Source organism: Phalangium opilio, unplaced genomic scaffold (assembly GCF_054372755.1).
Source record: "Phalangium opilio isolate 3A_F unplaced genomic scaffold, DU_Popi_V2 ptg000003l_1, whole genome shotgun sequence".
Taxonomy (NCBI): domain Eukaryota; kingdom Metazoa; phylum Arthropoda; class Arachnida; order Opiliones; family Phalangiidae; genus Phalangium; species Phalangium opilio.
Genome location: NW_028324145.1, coordinates 12,523,771 through 12,547,816, shown reverse-complemented (window position 1 = coordinate 12,547,816; position 24,046 = coordinate 12,523,771). Strand labels below are relative to the sequence as shown.

Below are 24,046 nucleotides of genomic sequence, written 5' to 3'. Positions count from 1 at the left end.
GCGAAAACTAAACTTTTTCCTCCCTACGGTCCTTCCCGTCGAGCGTGAAGGCGGCAAAGTTGCAAACTTTACGCGCGGATTTTTTTTCTCATTTCGCACGCGGTCTGAAAAATCCTTTCCGCGCATGCTCTAAAAACACTGGGTATAAATTTTAACCGATGGCAATGAAACGCTTCAACGCGCCTTCCGTTCTACTCTCAAGTATCGTTGATATCGTTGATAAAACTGCCTAGAAATTAAATATATTTATATAATTTTCTCTTTCCGGATGTCCTCGAGTAAAAACGATTAAGTATGGTCCTTGAAATTAATTAAGTTACCATTTAAAACTGAGAAGGAAGTCCCAAAAGGACCAAAACCGATAAAACGCTAATCTCAAAACAATTAAAACGTCATATCCGATTTGAACCAGATAAAATTATAATATCGTTTCCACTCGCCTTAAAAAACTAGAAAAAAATTCTTTCGATTTATTATTTCTTCAATTCTAACGCTTAAACTACGATTTTAGTAAACGGGTAATCATTGAAAGGCTATGTCCGATTCGGAGAGCGAAGAAAAGGAGCAAATGGTCATTCAGTCCATAGAAATGATGACCAAGAGAAAGGGTCAACCGGGAATTATACGAATTTGTCGTTTCGCGCGTAGGAAATTCAGATATCCGTATAAACTAACTCGACGACTGGTCAAGAAATTGGTCCTCGATGGAAAGATTGTGAAAGAAAACCTTCTGGGTAAGTTAGATCAATTCCATTTAGGCCTAGCACGATGATAACGCTTAATTTAGGTGAGGATTGCTACAGAACCGCTATAAAACTTCGCGTCACTAAAGTCTCGCCCCACCAAAATGACCTTGGAGAAACTCCGGATGAATATAAAGTGGTTCCACCAGTGATTCCTTCGCAAGTGGTCGATTCGGAAGCCACAGACCAGCAGACCCGAGAGCCAACGATTTTGCCCAATATTTACGAGGACGAGGCTATGTCCGCCACCATTGATCGGGATAACATTCCCACGTCGTGTTTGTTGGAATACTCGATGGCTTTAAAAGATTGTACGGGTGAAACTGATCCCTTTGAGGACCGGTACCCGGAAGATTGGAACCAATATCGGGAAGCCGTAGCGGCCAGTTTGATAAATTTAGGTGATGGACGCGACTTTTTTGACGTTGCTCGCTTCGACCAGCCGGATGGACTGTTTCGCTTCATACCAGAGGCATTCTTCCCTCTCGAAATGTGCAAGGATTTAAGGGTGAGAATCTTATAACTAATCGCACCGAGGGGCCACTCACTCAGCGTATAATTGTGACTGTGCTTAAATGATTACGCGTAATCCGTAATTGGTGCACAGCGACTCTGAGAGTGATTAGCCCCTCGAATCACACCCGTATTGACCCCAGCCGGTCCTGTTAAAATAACAAAGTCCACGCTTCAACGTGAATTTATTCGTATACACCCCTGAAAAATGGGACTCTTTTAACGTTAACTTTGAGTAGAAAAACACGTGGCGATTTAAAAACCCTACAATTTGGCGCTTTAAAGATTTTGCGAGTTTAAGGCGGAGCCATTTAGAAATAAGGCGCGTGACGGGGCGGGGACACGGTTCTAAGTAAACGTAGTATAAAACTAGAAATAATACGCTTCTGCTTTTGATAAAACGCTGAGAGAGAGAGAGGGAGCGACAACGCTAGCTAGCCGCGTGCCGTGCTGTTTTCGTCACGTTGTCTTTGTATCTTTGCAAAACAGCATTATGGGAAATATTTAGTTAAGTACTGATATCAAATTCGGGAGTTTTCCGAATGGGAAATAGTTAACTAATAAAAATAATCGTCACAATTTAAAAAAAACTAAACATTCAACATTATATAATAGCGCGCTACCCTATGCAAAGCTCAAAATTGAAAAAAACTCGTTTCACGAGCAAGGTAAAGGCTTTCTATATTACAGAATTAATTTTCGACTCTTTTATTTTAATTAGAATTAAAGTTGGGGAAGGCGAAGAAATATCGATATTTTCAAAAGAATCGATCTTTTTCGCCTTAAATCGAGACGCGTACGTAGATTACTTCAGCCAACACCTCTCCCATAAATTATTTGACCCAAATAATCGTTTTTGAACGTTTTGCAATGCAGATGTCAGGGTATTCGCGTAATATTCGCGTATTTGAATCAATTCAAATCAAATCATAATAACAAGCGTGGTAATAAAATTACGCGACTATATTTATAAGCAAATAATAAGAGATCTACACGTCAACATTATGAGCTTTTGATATAAACCAATGATCGCTACACCAATTACATTAACACCATCGAGGCCTATAACCCTTTAGCTCCAAAATGATAGAAAACGTACCCTATACCGTTTAGTATCAAGAGTAGATGTTAGATTATTGGTGATACCTAAGATAAAAAGTGGGCGTTTCCTACTTACGCCCTCCCTTCATCTTTGGTGACGCTTCTTTGAAATCTTTTGTAGCGCCCAAAAAGGGGTAAATACGCGTCTACGTTAGAAAGAGGAGAAAGTTGTAATAAATTCCCGAATGAAGAAGAGAATAATTTAAACGTAGATGAAGAAGAAAAATGCGATTTTTGTCAGAAAGGAAATTCATCCAATAAGATTGGAGAACCGGAAGATTTGCTGAAATGCAAAGATTGCCACGCGAAAGGTAGTGTCGAGAAAATCCTGATCTAATAAAGATTTTTAAGTACTTTTTTACGATTGGTTTTCGTTTTGATTCAATAAGCCCACCCTACATGCATGGATTACGGACCAGAGTTGGCAATTAGATCTCGATTGTCCCCGTGGCAATGCATCAACTGCAAAACATGCACAGTGTGTGGAGATTCGGGAAATCCAGTAAGTACGCGTGGCAAAGAAAAACACGTTCGCGCAAAAAATAAGAACTTAAAAAAAATTGCAGGAAACGATGCTCTTTTGCGACTGTTGCGATAAAGGTTATCACATGACGTGTCATACCCCAAAGGTTATGGAACAACCTATAGGTAAAGAACTTGTCGCTTTAAAGGGAGGAGGACTTACAAGTACTTAATAAGTCATTGACGATTGCCAGGTAAATGGGCTTGTCAATCATGTACCACGGAACTCTCACTATCCCAAGAAACGATTACGCAAGTTGAGGGAAATGTCACGGTAAAACATTTAACCACGGACACGAACCCCAGCGTTACGAATAAGAAAAGAAACATCGAAGAAGACGATGAACAGTGTCTTACACCTGATGGGTAAGCCAATAATAATAACAACCACCACTCTTTTGTAGCATAAAAACCCCCGTGGGTGGTATGGTGATTTATGTATGGGTTCTACAGATTCTTAGAAAACTATCCTCACGTCATTCCTGACGCTACAAATTGGTCCGTCAAGGACGTTGAGAGATTTATAGCCAAAGTCGGATTCCCCGAACAAGCTACCATCTTCAGGGAGCAAGTAATTATCTAATTACTTTTTATAGGTTTAATTAAAGGTCAAGAAACTAAAAAATGTTTTCAAAGGAAATAGATGGTAAATCTCTATTGCTTTTGAAACGCAGTGACGTTCTCACCGCCCTTTCATTAAGATTAGGACCAGCCCTTAAAATCTACAAACACGTTGAACGATTGCAGTTATTTTTGGGCTCTGGTTTACAAACGTGATTATCATATAATTTTGTGATATATATTCTTTAAAATTTTGTATATACATTATGTCCTCTCCCAAATCAACTGTGCCATAACGAGCGTAATGGCACCTTTGTAGCCCTAGCGATAATCAACGCTATTTGGGTACCAAAGAAATGAAAACTTAATCATAAACATTTCAAGCCTTAATTGTTAAAAGAAAATAAAACGAAGAGTTATTAAAAATAAAGAGTACCTGATATTGATCGTTAGATATTGCAAAAAATAAATAATAATTATTTACTTAAAAAAAAATGTTATATAACATTGTTATAGCACAGTGCCTTGTATAAAATGTTAAATATTCAGAAATAAAATAAATCAATTCATCACCTACTTATATTTATTAACAAAGGGTAATTTTACGCGTATTCCTTGATCAAATAGATATAAAACGGTTAAGCTTATTACCAGTAAGTAAGTGTACAGTATAAAAATGGCCACGTACTCTCCTACCATTAAAGTATTTACGGATATGTTGATTAAACCAGTTAAAATATTAGCGAGTAAAAAATAAAATAGACCATTTTGGTTTATGGCCCGAAATAATTTCGAGTCATTACCAGTTAAATGATGGCTTACGTAATGAAATGCTAAATGAAAACTACCAAGGGAAATCTGAAAGAAAGGAAGGAAGGAAGGAAGGATAGGTACTTGGTACTTATTTAAAAGTGGGGGGGGGGGGCTTGTCAATATTCTTACCATCCAAAGAACGTATCCAAGATTGACTAATCTTCTGGATACTGGTTGGATGTAATAATGGGCTCCGTACATTAACAAATGGCAAGAAAAGCCCAAAAACATCAAAAGGGATACGTTCTTCCATTGGGAAATTCCGTTTTTCATTCTATCGTGGAATTACAACCCAGATTGAAAACCGTAATCGCACTAAGTTAATAACGCGAGCTAAAAGATTCGCAAAACTCCTTGAAAAGTCATTAGGAGATACCAGTACTTATTCTAGAACTGGACAAAGCCACAGCATAAGTTTATAAGATATGTTCCATAAGTATGTCACTACCCATACTTCGTAATGTTAGAGGCTTAATGAGAGCTAGTCCAAGAACGACGTGAGAATTGACTACACTCGGTTTTGCAGTCCATCCTCCTCTTTAGTCTGTACTAAGCCTTTGACAAGGCCTCACTACGCGTCGCTTTACAAGAATCTATGACGTTTCACCTACGTCACTTCATGACAAGCTCTCATTAACGAGTGACACACTATTTATAAACTTATGGCCACAGTAATAGGCTAAAATATTAGACTAAGAGAGGATTTTGAAGTCAATTAGCTCGCGCTAATTAAAAAAATATATATTTATACCTCTGATGAATCAGGGTTCCTAAATTAATTCCAATAAGATACAGGCTGACATATCCAATTAAAGATATTAAACCCTCTTTATTCGCGATTATTATATTTTCCCTATTCTCATTAATAATATAATTAGTCAAACCAAAGTTTAGGCTTAACTGATATATTAAAATTAAAATGAAGGAAAATAAAATAGACGAAAATGTTGAGCAATATTGCTTCACTTTAGCTCCAATTATCTAGAATTGAATGGTAAATTTAGGGGATTTTATAACCCGTGGGGTTACAATTCATACCCTAGTAAAGGCCATGGTCAGGAAAAAATTCCAGTGACTTCCGTATTCGGAGACATGTTTCTGATAGTTAATCATTTCAACTAATAGTGCCCTAACAATTCCGATGATTAGAACAGGCAAGGAGTTGATAATCTCTCTTTTCATAACTCCTTTGGACAAAAGTGGTGTGTCTACCCTAGCTTCTTTAGCTACTATTCCAGCAGTTAAAATAAACGCTCCTACACCAGCGTCCATATAACCCCAACCATATAGTTCTGTTTTAGCTAAACGACGTGGGTAAACTAGGAAGTCAACGGCTAATATTGATACGGCAGTATCAAGTAATAAATGGCTTCGATAATTGGTTAAAAACTGAAGATACGATGAAGATCTTAAATTAATAATAACGAGTAAGGTTTATATTTCACGTACTAAACGCTCGACTTAAACTTACTCCTTTTCCGGTAGTAAATTAGGGACTTTGAATGTTATTTTTAACAAAACAAGTAGAATGATTATGATTAATATTAAATACATCAAATAATCACTTAGAATAGTTGAGGTAAGTAATATTGGAATGACAACTAACGTAGATTCCAGAATATTAAATCCCCTATGATAATTTTTATTTAAATTAACGGTAATTCCATGCCATTTAGATAAATTTTAATATTCACCAAGATCCGGTTTCTATTCCTTGCCTCGTTTTCTTTGGAGCACGTGTTGTTGGCTTCCGTACACATTTCTGACCGAGGCTTAAAACTGACGTTGTCAACAACGTTACGCAACTTATAAACAATATTTCTTCCGCACTCGTACCGCTTAAATTACTAACTGATTGTTCTTTTAACTTTTTATATTCGTTATCCATTATTAAATATAATTCAAATGTAATAACTTTACTTAAATTTAATTAACTGACACGCCGATAAAAGCACATCGACCACACACGAAACTGTAATTTGACATTATGTTATGTCGTCTGCTACTCGCGGGAAAACTGAGACCATAGAGTAGAGTGGTCTTCCATCCGCGCTTGTAACGCCATCTCGGTGCAACTCAATGACCGGTTATAGTACTTATGCGCAGCCTTACTCTATGCGCCGGTAAAGTTTGTAAACAGAAAACGCACGTGGTTAAATAAATGGCGGGAAATGTTAATTGTCAATTTCATATTATTTTATAAATAAAACTACATTAACTAGAATTTCAGTTTCATTTTAAAATGGATAAGGTACCTATAATTGACGTAAACAATGAGAATTTATCTCAGTTATACCCAAGTATATTATACGCTATTAAGACGTCTAGTTTTATAGCTATAGATTTGGTAAACGTTTAATTTAATTTGCATTTAAATGTTCACTGACTAAAATTGTCATTTAATTTCAGGAATTAAGTGGAATTGGTGATCGAAAGAAGATAATGGCAAAGTAAAAACCCATCAATTGATGTAGAAACTCACAAAAATTCATTAAATTCAATCTATAGGTCCCTTGAGGATCGTTTTAACGCATTAGTTGAAGTTGCGAAAACCAGAGCTATCCTATCAATCGGCATATCATGTTACACTCTGAGAAATAATGATATAAATGACGAGAAAGTTAAAAAATTCATGGTTCAAACCTTCAACCTTTTAGTACTATGTTCAGAAGATTACGTTGTTGAACCTGATTCATTGGGTTTCTTAGTTAGTCATGGGTTTGACTTCAACCGACAGTATTCTTCAGGCTTACCTTATTACCGTGGGAATGATAAGGTGATTTTTAGCTTTCATTAATCATTTATACTGTACTCTTATCACATTTCTTTCACAGACACAAAAAGGAGAGGATACAGCTTCAGTTAGAAATCTTTTGAGTGAAATTTTAAAATCACATCACCCTGTTGTTCTTCATAACGGTCTCGTGGATCTGATATTTCTCTATCACAATCTTTACGCCGATGTACCTACCGCGCTTTCCACTTTTTTGGCAGACACGGCGGAAATGTTTACAGGCGGAATCTATGATACAAAATATTTCTCAGAATTTAAAGCCAGAATTCCCGCCTCCTATTTGGAATATGTCTTTAGGAAACAGTTAATTAATCTAAAAACTAAATGAAGAATTAGTTCTTAACTTTAATCGAAACAAATTATGATTTCCAGACAACGAATCAACTCCGAGAATCAAACCAATGGAAAAGAATTCGTACACCTTCAATTTCCAAACTATCCTAAAAAAATTGATGTTGAATATCGTAACTGTTCAGTCAGAAAGAAAAAGTACACTGTGGAAAGTTCCGCTGTTTGTCAAAATTACGCGGTACTAAAAATATATTATTAACTTACCAATTAGCCTTATTCCTGATCAGCGCCACCTACCCATAGCGGCGACTTTGAGAACTACTGTAAGCGGCAAGCCAATCAGATGTCGCTAAAATCTGGTGACGTCATTTTTGGTAAGACCCGAGAGTGCCAGTCAGTGACGTCACCAGATTTTAGCGACATCTGATTGGCTTGCCGCTTACAGTAGTTCTCAAAGTCGCCGCTATGGGTAGGTGGCGCTGATCAGGAATAAGGCTAATTTACTAATCAAGGCGTGATAATTAATCTTAATCTAACTTAACAGACATTTGGTTGGTGTAGCAAAAGCAAAACATGCGCGTTGTCTCATGATATTGATGTTATTCTTGATGCTGAGGCTACAAAACAAATGAGAAAGAGAAAACGGAATAAATCAGAGGCGGAAAAAACTATTACCACCGAAGATACGCCAATTCCACTTGAACAAGATTTGGAAATTCCCGAAGAGAAAGAAATAATTCAACCTCCAGGAGGACATAGAGCCGGTTATGACGCTTTCATGACTGGTTTCTCCTTCGCTACTTTCTGGCTTAAGTTCAAAGACGCTGAAGACAGTATAGAAATTGCTGAAGAGAAGAATAAAGTCTTTCTATGCGGGAAAGATCATCCTTTACTAATAATGAAAAGCCAGTTTAGTAAAAACAGTTCCGAACACGCTAAAAAATGGCGTAAATTGTGTACAGCTTGAATATTTTGAACAATAAATAAATATTTGTCTTACTTCTCCGCAGTCATTTTCAATAAACAAGAAAAAATAAAACAAACAATAGATTAGAAGACAAAAATTGTAAAAAGGAGTTTTATTTTTTAATGAGTCTTGGTTGGCGTTTTACAAATTTTTATTCATTCCTTTGGAACACCTTGACAACTCGGAAAACACTTAGTAGTTTTTTTCTTTAGTAAAAAATTAACTTAAGGAACATTTTAATAAGACCACAAACGAAAGAATGAATGAAAGAACAATATAAAAAAAAAACAAAAGCCGCATGCGCAGATTAAAATGCACTTTCATTTATATACAGCTAGAAAGCTCTCTAGCGTCACGTTTGTTAAAAATGGCTCCTCTCTTCAACATTTCAAAATATTTTGGTTTGTTTAACTTCTCAAACAATCGAAAAACACCATTTACTACTTTATGGAATTTGTGGTCGATTTGTTTGTTTGTTTGTTTGTTTAGAAAAAGTATTAAAGAAAGAAAAAAAGAAAAAACATGTTAACGGGACAAGAATGACAATGACGGGGTTTGTAAAAAAAATAGGATTTTCAGTTCACTTTATGTACAGTCAGAAAGAATCTTAATCTTTCTTTTGCTTTACGAAAAAATGGGTTTTCGGGATTTAAAAAGTGAGTGACCTAAGAGGCGTTAACCTCCACAGTTGACGCTTCCATTTTTTGTTCCCCATTCATTTTGTTACCATTAGTTATTTGTTCGGGTACAACATTGTCTACGTCAGATTTTGACTTCTTAATCTCATCCTTGGAATCATTTCCAACATCCTCTTCGGGTTTCCTCTGATTTAAATAAATTTAAAAAAGGGTTAGAAGAAGAAACTTAACCTTAGCGAATATTAAATTAGGCTAAAAAGTAAATAGTACTAATTTGTAAGTTTGTATTTAATAATGTTTAATTTACTCTAAGGTTTAACAATAACTAATAATTATATTTTACTAAGATAGAGGAGAGTTCAAAGTTCATGCAAAAGCTTTATCTAAATTAGAATGTATAAACAATTACTTTTCTTTTGACTAAATGCGAAACATCGGAAGTTGGTTTGCTGGGAGAAGCTTGAATTGAGGTAGAAACATCTCCACCAGAATCACCACTCAAATTCTAAATTAACAAATTTTAACATATATTTAACTTTAATTATAATTATTAAATTAAGGCGCAGGTGTTGACGACCTCTTTTTTAAAATGAGCTAGCGCCTCTTCTTTCATGGCTTCGGTAGTAGTTTTCTTCATATCTTCCGTATCTTCAATTTTGGTTTTAATATCGGGTATGAGAGCTTCTAATTCTTCAATTTCTCTTTTGGCAATATCAAGAGGATCTTCAACCATGGAATCATTATCTCCCTCCGAGGTCTCTTTCTTTCCTCTTTCGATAATTTGTCTACAATTGGCAATTCTCTCTTCCAAAACTCTAATGGCATTAGTGAAATGTTCGACAGCGTTGTCAAATTGGTTATCTAATGAAAATGCTAATCCTAATTGGTAATACCTATAAAAAAATAATTAAAAACCCATTATAATAATTCTAAATTAAATTAATTAATCTTATTGAAGAATATTAATTACGTTTCAGCCACTGTTCTATCATCAGTTGTCAAAATCTTCTTTTGGATATCGAGACAAGAGTTGAGATCTTCAATGGCTTGGGTATAATTTTCGGACTCTATACTGACTTCTCCCAATTTAAGTAATACTTCGGCGGATTGTAGCTTCAACTTATCATCCTTATCAGCCTGTCTATCAAAAATGACTTTGGCCAATTCTAATACTTCCCAAGCTAATTGCAAGTTGGTTACTTCATCCTATTAAATCGAAACAAGTTTGTAAATTGAGTTAACTCAACAATTTCATCTCTGGTTATTATTAATTTACTTCTTTTTCTTTGGTTTCGGAAGGTCCAGAATCAGAAGGTCCGGCAGCTTCATCATCATCAGCTACAGCTTCTTCATCTTGAGACTTTTCATCAATACTTTCACTTTCATCTCCGTCTCCGTCTGAAATAATGGTTTATTTTCAACTTAAATTATTTTAAAAAGTTAAACATTTAAAAGTAAGTGTTTAGTAAAAAGGGGAATGGGTAGATTGATTGATCAAAAGGTAAAGGGAGTGCGTAGCCAAGCTGTGCCAAACTGATCAAAAAAAGGGAGAAGAATCAATTTAAAACAAGTGCCAGTGCTAATAAAACGGAAATGAAAAAGAGAGAGTGAGAATTAGAATTAGCCGAAACTAACCTTGATCCTCTCCTTGCGTCTTACTTTCAGGGAGAGATGTTTCAATTTCCATTGGTTCTTCGTCTTGGGCAATTTTAGTATCATTCTCTTTAGTTTGAGCTGAATCGGAGGAACTTTGAGCCTTTGGAAGGTTAGTTTCAGTTTCCATCTTGCAGGAACCTTTTTCTTTGGCGTCAGTTTCAGCATTAGTGGAAATTTTGGCATCTTTGGAATCATTATCATCTTTCTTGGAATTAGGAAGACTATGGGTGCCACTAGGAACTTTCATTTCAGATTTGGCATCGTCAATGTCTTTAGGAATGTTTTCTTCGAGCTTTGGCACAGATTTATCATCTTTGGTTGTACTTTCAACTTCAAGTACTTCCATTTCTTCAACATCAGTCTTGACATCTTTCTTGTCATCAGAATCTCCAGCAGGAATGTTCTTAGCATCAGATTTGGAATTATCTTCAGACTTTGCTTCGCCTTTATTAGTAGTAACTTCAGTTAGATTGGAATCAGCGGATTTTTCTTCATCAGATTTGAGATCAGAAGTGGGTTTCTTCTCCGTATCAGGTTTGAGATCAGATGAGGGCTTTTCCTCATCAGGTTTGGGTTTATCTTCATCAGATTTGAGATCAGATGCAGGCTCTCCATCAGTTTTGGGTTTCTCTTCATCAGATTTAAGCTCTTCTTTCTCAGGTTTGGGTTTTTCTTCATCAGATTTAAGCTCTTCTTTCTCAGGTTCAGGCTTATCTCCATCAGATTTGGGTTTTTCTTCATCAGTTTTGATATCAGATGCGGGTTTTTCTCCATCAGAAGTGGGCTTTTCTCCATCAGAAGTGGGCTTTTCTTCATCAGGTTTGATATCAGAGACTAATTTTTCCTCAGACTTGAGATCAGATGTGGGTTTTTCATCATTGGTTTCTTCAGATGAGAGCTTTTCTTCAGATTTAATATCAGATCCAGGTTTTTCTTCAGGTTTAATATCAGATGCAAGTACGATATCAGACACTGGTTTTTCTTCCTCAGATTTGATATCAGAAGCGGGTTTCTCATCATCAGATTTGAGATCAGTAGTAGGTTTTTCTCCATCAGGTTTCTCATCCATTTGGACCTCCGATTTATCTTTGGACTTTTGAGCTTCAGAATTCTGGGGCTTCTCATCCTCAGTTTTATCTTTGGAAGGTTGACCTTCAACCTCATCTAATTTCTCAATGTCATCCTGAGATTCAGCTTTCTTGGGCATAATTGGAATGTCTTTAGAGTCGGTAGAGGTAGTTTCTATCTCCGTGGATTCAGTTTTGCTATTAGAGAGATTGGAAGCTGATCCGTTAACTTCTAAATTTCCAGACTTGTCTCCCTTCAACTCTGTCATTTTCTTCTCCAATTCGCAAGCATTTTCTAAGAGAGCTTCTCCAACTTGTTGTATGATCAGCTCACGTTCCTCACCTACTTTTCCAAAGCAAAAAATAAAAGCGTATCCCATGCGTAACGATAGATTTGCCCCCAAAAACGTAAAATAAATCTACACCAAGCCTACGCTATGACTAAACTAACTGTGAAGGGGGTAAAAACTAACAAAATAAAGCGTTTAATATAAAGTTAGTTGCAAAAGACCAGGTTTAGCAAAGGGTTTATGTGTTAATCAGCAAAACACGGACCGCTTTCGTCACCTGTCACATTATCAGGGTTTTCTACTTGATCATCGGAGTCTTTAGAATCTTTGTCATCACTTTCAGCCTCTTCTTCATCCTCATCTTCTTCAGATTCAACTAAAATATTAAAAACATTAAAAAAATCCAGGTTGCCTATAAACTAAAGTCCAATATACCTCCTTGTAAGGCATGCCCTAAAACTCCAGTTTCCATTCTCGATAACTCCAATAAAGCCTTGCCATAATGTAAGTAAGGATCACCGCACTCTTTGGCTGTTTCTCCATAATGATCAGCGAAAAGTTTGCAAGCTTTTTCTAAACTACTGACAGCTGAGACGTAATCTTGAACGAGCATGTGTCTTTTACCCTGAACAAGATGGTTTACCGCTTCGGAAATATCACTAAAATAAAAATGTAGGAAATCTCACAAAGAGAGTAAGACAATGAAAATTGGGGCCTGAAAAATTTATATTTCACGACTTGTCATTAAAAATACCAAGTAACGGGTTTAACTCTATTCCTCCCGATATCAAAAAAGACGAGACGAGACTGGCAGTAGGCCATTTTGGTCAAAATTTCAGAGGCCATGCTGACCAGTGGAAACGCACTTCAACACTTTAAAAGTTCAAAGGCTAAGTATTTACCCTTGTTTGGTAGCTGTTTTCGTTGTTTCCTCCGTAACTTCCATCGCTTCTGTAGCAGCCATGATAACGAATTTACAATAATTTTAATTTAATTTCAAAAAGGCGCGAGAATAAACGTTTTAAAACAAAGCGCGCCAAGTGAAAATGCCTCGCGTAACGTTCCCACGTTCAAAAGCGAACCTACTCTGTAACGCCGGTTGCCCAGGCCGGTGGGTAAATCTATGAGAAAATAAAGAAAGCGGCGCGCTTAAGCCCCCTCACTTTCACAATATCATCCAAAACCGAAAGAGTGACGTCACATCCCAAAAGTCGCGAAATTGTCTATTATTTTTTTAAATAGCGATAGAATATATATTTTTTGTGACAACTAAACTTTTTTAAATTTATAAAATAATATTAATATGGAAAAATTTCTAATTTTAAATCTACATTTTAATTTTAGACATGACAATAAACGTAATAAACCTACTAAAAACTCTAAAAATGACCGGAACAGCGGGATTATTTGGAAGGAAAAGTACCAACTTTACTACTATACGATAGGCCTTTCCTTCCGCCGTGGTTAGCAGCGTGTTCCTCGTGTTTGATAGTGAGGTGTAAATCGATTTACCTATCAAAGAAATTGTAAAAAAGGTAATTAATTTTTTGTAATTACTATAAATTTTTATTGTTTAGACATATTTGGGTTTGAGAATGTGAAAACTTTGCGAATTAAACATTAATTTCTTTAAAAAACTAAAGTTTCCTTAAGCCTAACGCGGTGCACCACACGCCTTTGGATTTGATCCAAGGCCTTTGACAAAATCATAAGATTGGGCCTAGGACTACAAAGAAAATTAAGAAACAAAAAAAGATAGGCCTAATTAATTTGTCTTGGCAATTATAATTGATAATTACAGTCATAGAGTGAAACCGGTTCTTTATAAGAAAACGTTTCGCGTTAGTTTCTTCAAGAAGTTTATTAACATTTTACAGTCCTATTCATTTACATTAAACCCTTTGTTCGTAGTCTCCCACATTCTAAACCAACAATGAATGCTGAAAAATTAACCAAACTTCAACAACAAGTCAGGATTGGCGGAAAGGTAAGATAAGGCTTGACTAATTAAGAAAAACAACTGTTATTAGTTATTAATTATTACTTATATTATTTAGGGTACAGCCAGGAGAAAGAAGAAAGTTGTCCACCGTACAGCCACCACAGATGACAAAAAATTACAGAGTTCTCTGAAAAAATTAGCCGTCAACAATATCCCTGGTATCGAAGAAGTAAGATACTTAAATAAATCCATAGAGACACACACCCTAATTTAACAATACCATTTAATTTAAATTAAATTAAATTACAAGGTCAACATGATCAAAGATGACGGAACTGTCATTCACTTCAATAACCCCAAAGTTCAAGCTTCCTTACCAGCCAACACCTTTGCCATTACGGGCCATGCAGAATCCAAACGTAATAAACTTAAACTTTTAACTCAAAAAATGAATAATTAAACTAAACTTTTAATTTAAAATCTAGAAATCACAGACATGTTACCTGGCATCTTAAATCAACTGGGAACAGAAAGCTTAACACATCTGAAGCGATTAGCCAGTGTACATAGTGCAGCTGGAATTTCTGGAGATCAGCCTCATACCATTTTTGAAGATGATGATGATGTCCCAGGTTTGTTTTCCCCCCCCCTCCCCATCCCTTATTATCCCTCCTATCATCTGTTTAATTAAAGCTCCCTAATTAATGATACCAACTTAAAATATTACAGATTTAGTGGAGAACTTTGATGAACCATCTAAAGCTGAAGGAGTTTAAAAGAAAATTGCGAGTGCAATAAAAAAATAAAAAAAAAACTAAGACTGCGAATTACAATTTGAATTTTTGAAGACCTAAAAAGAAAAATTGTTAAATAATTGTAAAACAACCAAACTCGCAATTGTGTATAGTTAAAAAAATAATAATAATAAAAGAAAAAGAAAAATAAAATTTGTTGGTGCAACATTTACATTTTGTACGCGTGAAAAAAGTTTTTCTGAAAAAAAAAAGAATAATTATAATTAAATCTAATTGTTGACTACATTTTTTTTTGTTTGTTTTTGTTTTTTTTAGGCATTGTTTTCTTTCCCTCCGTTTTTTCCAATTCAAATTGTTGCTTTAAGTTTTTCCTTAATAAATAATTAAAAATTGAATGTAAAATAAAGATTAACTACATTAAATCTGAACCACAAATTGAACTGATTTCTTAAACATATCTCTAGCAACGCAACTTTAAAAACTCATTCAGGACGCCTAAGAACTTGTTTATTCTGTCAAAAACCCATTTAAGTCTCCCAAGAACTCATCTACACAACCTAAACAGGTCTTTGTGTATCAAGAACCCATTTAAGTCTCCCAAGAACGTCTTTCTATAACAAGAACCCATTTAAGTCTCCCAAGAACGTCTTTCTGTAACAAGAACCCATTTAAGTCTCCCAAGAACGTCTTTCTATAACAAGAACCCATTTAAGTCTCCCAAGAACGTCTTTGTGTATCAAGAACCCATTTAAGTCTCCCAAGAACGTCTTTCTATAACAAGAACCCATTTAAGTCTCCCAAGAACGTCTTTCTATAACAAGAACACATTTGAGTCTCCCAAGAACGTCTTTCTGTAACAAGAACCCATTTAAGTCTCCCAAGAACGTCTTTCTGTAACAAGAACCCATTTAAGTCTCCCAAGAACGTCTTTCTGTAACAAGAACCCATTTAAGTCTCCCAAGAACGTCTTTGTGTAACAAGAACCCATTTACACAACCTAAGAACCCATTTAAGCCACTTTAGAACTTCCTTAAAGCAAAGGACAACTGAAATGTATTTCCCAAAGCCAGGTTTTATCTTATTTGAGACTTCCACATTTTTACAATTACAAATGGTGCATATTTCATTTCACAAAGGTCATAATAATAGTTAAACATATTAATTAATAAAAATAGACAGATCAGAAATAAATTGATGGAGTTTGTTATAACATCACCCTATCACAGTAAAAAAAAATTTATCAAGCTTATCACAAATGAAGAATGCAGAAAAGTTACAAATAGAACGTATTAATTTCTTTTCTAAAAATTTTAACTACAAGTGGTCAAAAATTTGGCAGACTTTTCTCTATTGGTTGTTGTTGATCTGGTCAGATTAAAATGCAGTATCAATTTTAAACTTTTATAGTTTATTTTAGTACTACTACATGGCTTCCTCCATCGCGTATCGTAGTATGATAAAACTATCATTGATCCTTTCTATTACATCATTAAGTCTATTTTTTTTTTAATTGGGAAAGGGAGGGGGGGGGGGAGAAATAATTAATAATTAGAAATATCATATTGGTTGGAAAAAGTTACAGTACGGTTTAATTAACAACAAGTCCTTACCGCTTTTTAAGTTCCTTAACTTCCATTGGTCCCTCAATAAAATTGGGTTGGTCAATTACAATCTGTTTTGCCAAATGCAGCTTAGCAGTCTGTAATGTTATAAAATTTTAAATTTCTAAACCTCCATTTTACTTTAAATTATTCATTTAATTATGAAATAAATAGGCGGGAATGCAAAATAAAGTGAATTGAAATTGCATTAATTCAAGATGATTAAACTATAAAAAATATTGCATTCATATTTGCCCAAAAAAAATAATAAAGACTAACAATAAACTAAACTAAGTGGTTCCTTTTATAAATTGACTGGGAATTCAAATAGACATAAATTTAGTTTAATATTGTATAAAACTAAACATTGCACTCTTAATTGCAACAACAAAAAATATACCCCCATATAATCAATGGCCTCTATTGAATCAAAGGCTATTTGATATTACACTTCAATCAAATCAGTATTTTTATCACTAGAAGTTGCGCAATTTAAATTTAAGCTTAAAGGGTTAGAGACACATTCATGAAAAAAAAGAAAAAACTTCACTTTATCTTAAGAGGAACTTTTGAAGCACATTGTTTAATGAATGATATAAAAAATGTGTCTGTATCCCTTTAAAATAAACCGGATTTCTTCCTAGAGCTGATAATTTTGTAAATAGTACTAGCTGTAATCTTATCATAGGACATAGGTGTGTATTTGATATATTGGTGTTAAAAACCTCAATATAGAATATTAGTGACTAATTTTAATCACCCTGATAAAAATAAAAATAAAAATACAATTTCAGTTCTTAATCTTTTGGGGCAATGGAAATTTCCTAGAGTATGTCCCATCCCTATTGCAAGAGCGTTAACAAGTTGTAATAATAATTACCAATTCTAATTTGAGTTTCTCATCCTCTTGAATTTGTAATAGAACATCAGCCAGTTCAGGCTGTTTAAATTCCGTTCTAAGTCTTTTCTCCAAAACAATTACATCTTGGGAAACTCTCTTAAATTCTTGCGTCAATTCGTGGACTAATTTACGAAATCTAATGAAGTCATAGTTGGGGGTTGTCTTGAGGTAGATTTTATGGCCCCTGATTTATACAAAGATGCAAGAAGAATATTACTCAGAGAGGCCTAAAAAAGGGGACACGGAGATTTGTTCTGTTCAAGTCTCTCAAAATTATTTCAACCTTGGAAATTAAAAAAAAAAATACAGGGTACTGGTAGTCGTGGTTGTAGTCTAGTCTAGCATCAAAGGGATTGTATTTCACGATGAAAGTTTTGGAAAACTTTCTCAGTGTTAACTTCAAACAATTTTGTTTTGAAATTCGATTTAAAATTAAAACAATAATTGTTTGAGTTCACTATCATTGATGACATTCTCTTATGTCAAAACATAAAAGTTCAAAATATCTTTGAAAATTAAATTAAACAATTTTTATTACAATAATTTGAAGAAAAAAAACGTGTTGAAGAACTAATTTTGAAACAAAAAATAATAATATTTCGTAATTATCAAGGATTCTGGTAATTAGTACTTAGCACCTCCCAGTGAGTCAAGGTTTTCTTGAATACACGTTTTGAACAGGTACTAATTAAGGACTGGGGAAGCTAAAACTTAAGCTAACTAGATTTTTTATATATATATATACATATATATATAAAACGAAACAACCATTGCAAGGCTGGATATAAGCTTTACTTAAAATTATACTTGTACACTAGCAAGGGCTGGACTTGCCTTGCTAGTAAAATGCAAATGTCAATGAACTCTACCCTAGCATTAGCCCTTTTTTTATGCTAGCTCATTTATTAAAGCCGAGAATAACTTATATATTGAAATTAGCCTCTAGCTAAGGATATAAGATTAAAGAAAATTATTTCATTGCGCGTTTTAAAATCTATCTGTTAATAAATGTTTTGTAAAAAGACACATGACCCATTTAGACTCAATGGCATTATTTAGGCAAAATTGTATACCTCTATCAGGTTTTAAGCGTGAACATTAAGTAGGTTTACCCAAACATACAGCCTCTAGGCCTATATTCAAATTGGGGTTTGTAGAATAAAATATAACACAAAATTCCCGTATTAAAGTATATCAATTACAATTGATTAAATTGTATATTAAGGGTTACATATGGTTACCATCATAAGCCTTGTAATTTGTAAGCCCGTATGATTTTAAGGTAAATTTAGTGAATTTTAATGGGAGAAATAATGAACTATGCTTAATTTTCTAAACATAAAATTAAAATAAGAAATATACTTACTCTTCTAGCATTCTATAAGTGTAAGCTCTCTCAGTTTCCAGAGCGCAAAATTTCTTTAATAGTCCATAAGTGTCAAAAACAGTTTCAGCCTAAAAGAAATTTAATAAATTTAAATTAAATTAATACGCTATTAATTAAATACGATCTCTAAGCCATTTGAGTTTTGCGGAAAAGCGAAGCTTTCAGCTCCATTTCTTAGAACAAAAGCGTGCATGCAGCCAAGGCTTACTACTAAATCACTAATTAAACTAGTAAAATTATAGAAATTATTACCATTTTGGTCAAATTGTTGTTGGAAATTAGTGTTCTAACTATGGAAATTTAACTGGAATGAACTGAACTCGACTAATTACTCTAATTGAGCTTAAGACCACGACTGTTTTCTTAGTAAGACAATTCCTCCATCAGCTGCAAAGCCAAAATGAACGAGTTTCTGGGAAAGCCTGCCTTGTATAGTATAATGAGGTCGTCATACGTCAAATTAACTTGACAACGTGGCTAGACCGGTACATTCGTTCATAGGCCGCCAGAGAGCGTTTGCCATCCTAGTGACAACCAATCAGATCTTCCTCCATTTAGGCGGGAAATTTAAATACCCTTAGCAGCGTGTTTCGAGTTTTCGACGCGCAAATTCCGATTTATTTTATAAATAGTTGTAAAACAATGCAAAAGGAAATATTTTTAGGAATTCTCTATATTTCACCAGACAAACAATGTCAGATACACTTCTTTTTTAAATACACAACATTCATAAAAAGTTCGCTTTATGTCCAACACTGACTATATTAATAATAATCAATCAACAACTTTTTAACAATAAAATCCAGTTTGATAATTCTTCAAGCACCAATATTAAAAAAAATGTTGAAGAAAATTATAATAAACGAATAAGAAACACTGTAAAAAAAATTATTCGATAAATATAAAGAGCTGCACCTGGATTCTTTTTCTTTGCTTTCTCATTTTTTATTTACAATTTTCTTTTTTAAAGAGGAAGAAAGCGAGAAATTTTGGTTTTTTTTTTTCAAATTTAACTATCGAGAATATTTACAGTTTCGACGCTTAAACGTAAAACAAATTAGTATTTACACATTTAATTCACTAAAGACTAACCAAAAGTCGGTTGCGAACGTAAAAGGGTTAAAGAATCCACTAATAAACCGCGTTTTCAGTGTCATAACTAATACCTTTCAATCCCGCAACTAACTAAATATAAACCATTATATTTAATTGATGGAAAAACTTAATTGGAACTAAAAATTTTAAGAAATTAACCCAAAATGGATAATCGCGTGTTTTCTTACCACGTGTTTTCATTATTTTGTTTAGAACTATACATTTTATTAAATATATACAGATTAGGAAACAAATTCGATCCTTTCCACAGTGTTTTATACGCAAAATATCGTTCTCTCCCACTCTCTCTTCCTCATTCCTTCTGTTTCCGATCATTCTATAATGAACCACCCCAAAAACGTTTTCCGCTAATAATATAACTTCCTTCTTAATTATCATTTTGTTTTTAATACGAGACAAATTTATATTTTCAAAAATTTGTTTTGGCTTAGTTGTATTTTGTTTTTTTCTTCGATATACATTAAAAATTTAATTGTTTAACACTGAATATTAGTTCGTAATTTACTTTAAAAAATTAAACACTTTTAAACGTAAAAGAAAAAAAAAGAAAAAAAGGTACAATTTGTTTTGTCTTTCGTTAGCCAATCATGATCGCGATAATGTAACAACTTTTTCTATAAATATTATTTACTCGTAGAAGATTATTTACGTTTCTTTTTTAAACAAAAAGAGTTCTATAATAGCATTAGGGACTATGGCAACCCAAAAACAAAGTTAAAATAGATCGTTTAGTACGCGCGGGACTGTTTCTATATACATATGGTATATAAAAAAATAAGCGATAGAAAAAATAAAAATTGCGTCATAGCAAAATAAATCAGATACTGAAAAACGAGAATAGTTATTGGGTAAACTAAATTAATTAATTAACTAACGTATATTAAGTAAACTATATTTCAGAAAATATCAATTCTAATTGACGTTGTTCAACCCACACTGTAGAATTAGAACTATTTTGTACCGCAACTAGTTAATCGTAAGAAAAGTATACTTAAATTATTTTAAAAGTTAATGTAGTTTATAAAAAGTATAAAAACAACTACGCAAAAATTTAACTACAGCATAATTGAGAAAGAAAAAACCCATCAAAACTTTCAAAAGTGTAAAAATGATGTTTGGGTTACGCGATTAATTAGGATTAGGGCTTTGAGAGACAGATCTTTAAAGGTTATGAAATTAACGTTAGGCTATGGAAAATAAATTTTGACGGTTGCCAAAAATGTATATTTAATATTATTTACTATTTATAAAACTGTTAGTTAAATGTCGTACTATTTGAAGGGGATATTAATTTCATTAGCTATATTAATTAGCATAAATCCTTTTTAATAAATTTATAAAGACCAAAACTCACTTTAAACTTGAAAGTACCTTTTACAATTCACTAATCCTTATATTGGTAATAATCCCGAACTATTTATCACGAATTATTACCGCCGCTTTTACCATCCGTACCAGATCCTCTCCCGCTTTGTTTGGATGACTGTTGCCCCACGGGTTGAGGCACTCCGTCAGTTAAGCTATCTTTCTTCTGGTTCGAAGGCGGAGCTTCGCTTTTGGAACTTTTAGAGGTTCCGGCATGGTCTCTTTTCTTATCAGATCTAACGGTGCAAACCACCAAGGTGGTTGAAACTTGTACGCTAGCGGGTGGCGATTCGATGTCAGTTGGGGTTGATAAATCTGATAAATTGGAGGAATCGGTCACTTCGTCAAAACCTCCTCCACCTCCTCCCGACCCAGTAACAGCCGTAAATGCCGAGTTATCACTAGCACTAAGTTTAATTTTCGAGCTTTCTTTAGAAGTCTTTAACATTGATGATAATTTAGTCGCGGCTGAGGTACTAGTGGAAGAGCTAGAGTTTACCGAACTATAGCTTTTCTTTTTTTCCAGTTTGTCCTTAACTTCCGCGGAATTCTTACCAGAAGGCGATTGCTGAGATTTGGCGGAACTAGCGGGGTTTTTTTCCGAAACGTTTAGGGATGGATTAATGGTGGCAGTCGGAAGCATGGTAGAATCCATCGAAGATGAAGAGCTAGACGTTGATGACGACGCTGTAGAATTATTAATCGAATTGATGGAACTATCCATTTTGTCGCTTATTGACAAAGGTTCGCTATTTATGGCACTGGACCTTTTATGTTCTTTCTCCGTGACGGGAGTCGATTTTGAAAGTGGGGAAGAAGATAAATTTGATAATGACGAACTCGGGGAGGGAGAAGAAGACTTGCGTCCCTCAGCGGCTTTACAAATAATGGACAACGGTTTAAAAAGCTTGGAACTAGTTTTCAAAGCCATAATATTCATGGCTTGAGACGGAGTCGACCCGGAAACTGAATGAGACCTGCTCGTAGTTGAAGGGGAAGAGGTAAGGGCTAAGGGAGAAGCTTGACCGGCGTAAGACTCTCTTTTACATTTATTCTCCGCCGATTTAGGATGTAACCTATCCGGGGATAATGCCCGCCTCAATAAAGGAGATCCAGGCTCGGCACTTTTAGGCCTCATGAAGGATTTCTTTGATGAACTTGACGGTGTTAAAGTTCCAGCCGAAGCTCCTTTAAGAATGGGGAAAGATTGGGTCATTTGAGAGCTCCCAGGGTGATGAACTAACGGGAAAGCCAGTGGAGACGGGGAGCGAGTAGGAGACGTCGATGGCAAAGGGGAAGGGGACGGTGTACGCGCCAGGGGAGAGAGTGGAATGTGTCCCACAGACTTTCTTCTTGGAGACCTAAATGTTTGAGCTAGTTTATGTTTCAGACCATGTAGAGTGCTCGGTCTTTGAAAGTGTGGCATGTGAGTTGACCCAGCTGGTGAATTTGGAACGCTAGAACCGGGGGAACTACTCTGTGACGAATTCCCTGGTGAATGAGACGATTCGGAAGGAGAACAAAGCCTGGCTGCTGTAGGAGGTGATCGCGGACTTTTCGTTCTAGTTGGTGAACCTGGTAAACTGTCTTTGCTCGTAGAACCCAAAGTACGACTTAAGGATTGCAAACTTCGACTGGGAGTCAGGCAAGGTGGAGACCCGGAAGAACTGGCTAACTGCTGCATTTCCGCGCTGGCTCTTTTACTGCTCAGTCTTCTCAAGAGAGAGGCTCGTCTCTTCTTATCAGAATCCCTTTTGGATTGAGCTCCCGCTAATCTACGATGTCTCGAAAGTGGTCTCTTGGCCATTTTACTTAGGGATGGGTTGCGTTTCCGACCTCCCGTTTTGATGGTAGTACTTTCCAAAGGCGTTGTTCTAATATTAATTCGATCACCACCCGACAGGACCAACTGAAGAACTTGAGGGTGAAGCAGTCCTTGAACAGGCTCGCCATTTATGTGCGTGATTAAGTCACCCGGTCTCAAACCAGCTTCAAAAGCGGGACTGCTCGTTTCCACAGCCTTGAGAGAAAGTTTAAACAATTATTAATTAAACTAGGGCACTTGATTATCAAATAATAACAGCGCTTCACTTACCATAACAAGATGTTGAACAGTGTAGACATCAGTGTCACCAAAATAAACCCTAATGGCTCTTATTGTGAAGCCAAATCCTCTAGGTCCTCTTCGTATGATGATTGGCGGTTTTAATTGAGTTACGAGAGGATTCAATTCCCGACTAGGAGAAGTGTCTCTCGAGCTTGTACTAGAACCACCGGGAGAATTCAAAGGTTGAGGCGCCCTATCTTCCGCCGGAATGATTAAAGAGAGTCCCGAAGCCGACGCTGATTTAATTACTGATCTGTTCCTGACTCCCGCTGGAAGGATACTTATTCTAGTTGCCAGGGATGGCGTCGTTTCTTGACTGGACCGTCCACTACTAGTTCCGCTACTACTGCTGCTAACTGGGGTAAAACTACCACTAACAACGGTGGTCGATGAACTTTTCCTTTCTTGCTTTTGCCTAAAAGAGAACCCAAAGAATGTTATAATTTTTAAATGGAATTAACTTTCCCGCGATTGTCAACTTACTTGTTATATTCTCTTTCATCTACGGGTGATAACTCTTTATGCTGTTCGGTTGGTGTCCCCAAATAAGGCGTCGTTGCCAAATAGGAAGCCCTTTCATCCTCCATACTTATAGAGAATCGAGGCAGAACGTCTTTAACGGGTGGTCGCCTTCTGCGCGTAATTTGTGGCGAAACTTCTTCAGACTCGGTTTGAGAACTATCGGGAGTCGATTGAGCGGCGGGTCCTTGTTTGATCAATCGGCCGCTATCAATGGACGTGAAAGGATCTTTCAAACCTCCACTACCACTACCACCGCCACCGCTATCTTCCGGCGTTTCTGACAAACTTCCCATCCTTGGCAAGGGACTATCGGAATGCTCCGACTGAAGAGAGTCATTACGAGTGAAACTCATTTTACGATGCGCTTCTTCCTTGGCTAACTGCTTAAAGAAAA

The 24,046-nt window shown here is 35.4% G+C and overlaps 7 protein-coding genes across 13 annotated transcripts in view; 3 read left to right on the top strand and 4 right to left on the bottom strand.

The window, feature by feature from the left end:
* The first annotated feature begins 535 nt into the window (after positions 1–535).
* LOC149717926 (uncharacterized) lies at positions 536–4,012 on the top strand. The gene is made up of 8 exons (XM_089841423.1): positions 536–734; positions 788–1,251; positions 2,479–2,668; positions 2,747–2,859; positions 2,924–3,005; positions 3,074–3,245; positions 3,333–3,450; positions 3,516–4,012. Exons 1-8 carry the CDS (start codon positions 536–538, stop codon positions 3,654–3,656), a joined length of 1,479 nt encoding a protein of 492 aa, XP_089697549.1. The 3' UTR covers positions 3,657–4,012.
* LOC149717925 (uncharacterized) lies at positions 4,006–6,261 on the bottom strand. The gene is made up of 6 exons (XM_089841452.1): positions 5,948–6,261; positions 5,725–5,883; positions 5,292–5,661; positions 5,005–5,234; positions 4,383–4,527; positions 4,006–4,298 (listed from the first exon to the last, which is right to left on the bottom strand). Exons 1-6 carry the CDS (start codon positions 6,139–6,141, stop codon positions 4,014–4,016), a joined length of 1,383 nt encoding a protein of 460 aa, XP_089697578.1. The 5' UTR covers positions 6,142–6,261; the 3' UTR covers positions 4,006–4,013.
* An 81-nt stretch (positions 6,262–6,342) lies between these two features.
* On the top strand, positions 6,343–8,784 carry LOC149717924 (target of EGR1 protein 1-like). The gene is made up of 6 exons (XM_089841480.1): positions 6,343–6,600; positions 6,663–6,703; positions 6,762–7,029; positions 7,088–7,350; positions 7,420–7,576; positions 7,883–8,784. The coding sequence occupies exons 1-6, from the start codon at positions 6,496–6,498 to the stop codon at positions 8,303–8,305; spliced, it is 1,257 nt and encodes a 418-aa protein (XP_089697606.1). The 5' UTR covers positions 6,343–6,495; the 3' UTR covers positions 8,306–8,784.
* LOC149717923 (uncharacterized) lies at positions 8,389–13,097 on the bottom strand. 3 transcript variants are annotated; one of them, XM_089841375.1, is made up of 9 exons: positions 12,859–13,097; positions 12,392–12,615; positions 12,222–12,332; positions 10,603–12,009; positions 10,220–10,341; positions 9,914–10,149; positions 9,521–9,836; positions 9,353–9,448; positions 8,389–9,129 (listed from the first exon to the last, which is right to left on the bottom strand). In XM_089841375.1, exons 1-9 carry the CDS (start codon positions 12,918–12,920, stop codon positions 8,971–8,973), a joined length of 2,733 nt encoding a protein of 910 aa, XP_089697501.1. In that variant the 5' UTR covers positions 12,921–13,097; the 3' UTR covers positions 8,389–8,970. The 3 variants fall into 3 exon arrangements, with proteins under 3 accessions (XP_089697501.1, XP_089697492.1, XP_089697496.1); XM_089841366.1 differs by having other exon boundaries at positions 10,579–12,009; positions 12,859–13,096; XM_089841370.1 differs by having other exon boundaries at positions 10,579–12,009; positions 12,234–12,332; positions 12,859–13,095.
* A 243-nt stretch (positions 13,098–13,340) lies between these two features.
* LOC149717922 (transcription factor BTF3 homolog 4-like) lies at positions 13,341–15,088 on the top strand. The gene is made up of 6 exons (XM_089841694.1): positions 13,341–13,491; positions 13,868–13,943; positions 14,014–14,127; positions 14,209–14,317; positions 14,384–14,530; positions 14,628–15,088. Exons 2-6 carry the CDS (start codon positions 13,890–13,892, stop codon positions 14,672–14,674), a joined length of 471 nt encoding a protein of 156 aa, XP_089697820.1. The 5' UTR covers positions 13,341–13,491; positions 13,868–13,889; the 3' UTR covers positions 14,675–15,088.
* Positions 15,089–15,705: 617 nt separating this feature from the next.
* Positions 15,706–18,954, bottom strand: LOC149717921 (required for excision 1-B domain-containing protein-like). Its single transcript, XM_089841701.1, has 5 exons — positions 18,795–18,954; positions 18,522–18,610; positions 17,135–17,339; positions 16,264–16,352; positions 15,706–16,148 (listed from the first exon to the last, which is right to left on the bottom strand). The coding sequence occupies exons 1-5, from the start codon at positions 18,795–18,797 to the stop codon at positions 16,076–16,078; spliced, it is 459 nt and encodes a 152-aa protein (XP_089697827.1). The 5' UTR covers positions 18,798–18,954; the 3' UTR covers positions 15,706–16,075.
* A 243-nt stretch (positions 18,955–19,197) lies between these two features.
* dop (microtubule-associated serine/threonine (MAST) protein kinase dop) overlaps positions 19,198–24,046 on the bottom strand; it is a 45,665-nt gene continuing 40,816 nt past the window's right edge. For all 5 annotated transcript variants that reach the window (XM_089841350.1, XM_089841348.1, XM_089841349.1 and 2 more), the window contains 3 exons: positions 23,614–24,032; positions 23,119–23,545; positions 19,198–23,043 (listed from right to left, as the gene is read on the bottom strand). In XM_089841350.1, coding sequence (XP_089697476.1) covers positions 21,079–23,043; positions 23,119–23,545; positions 23,614–24,032 — 2,811 coding nt within the window. In that variant the 3' untranslated portion in view covers positions 19,198–21,078. The remainder of the gene's footprint in view (positions 23,044–23,118; positions 23,546–23,613; positions 24,033–24,046) is intronic.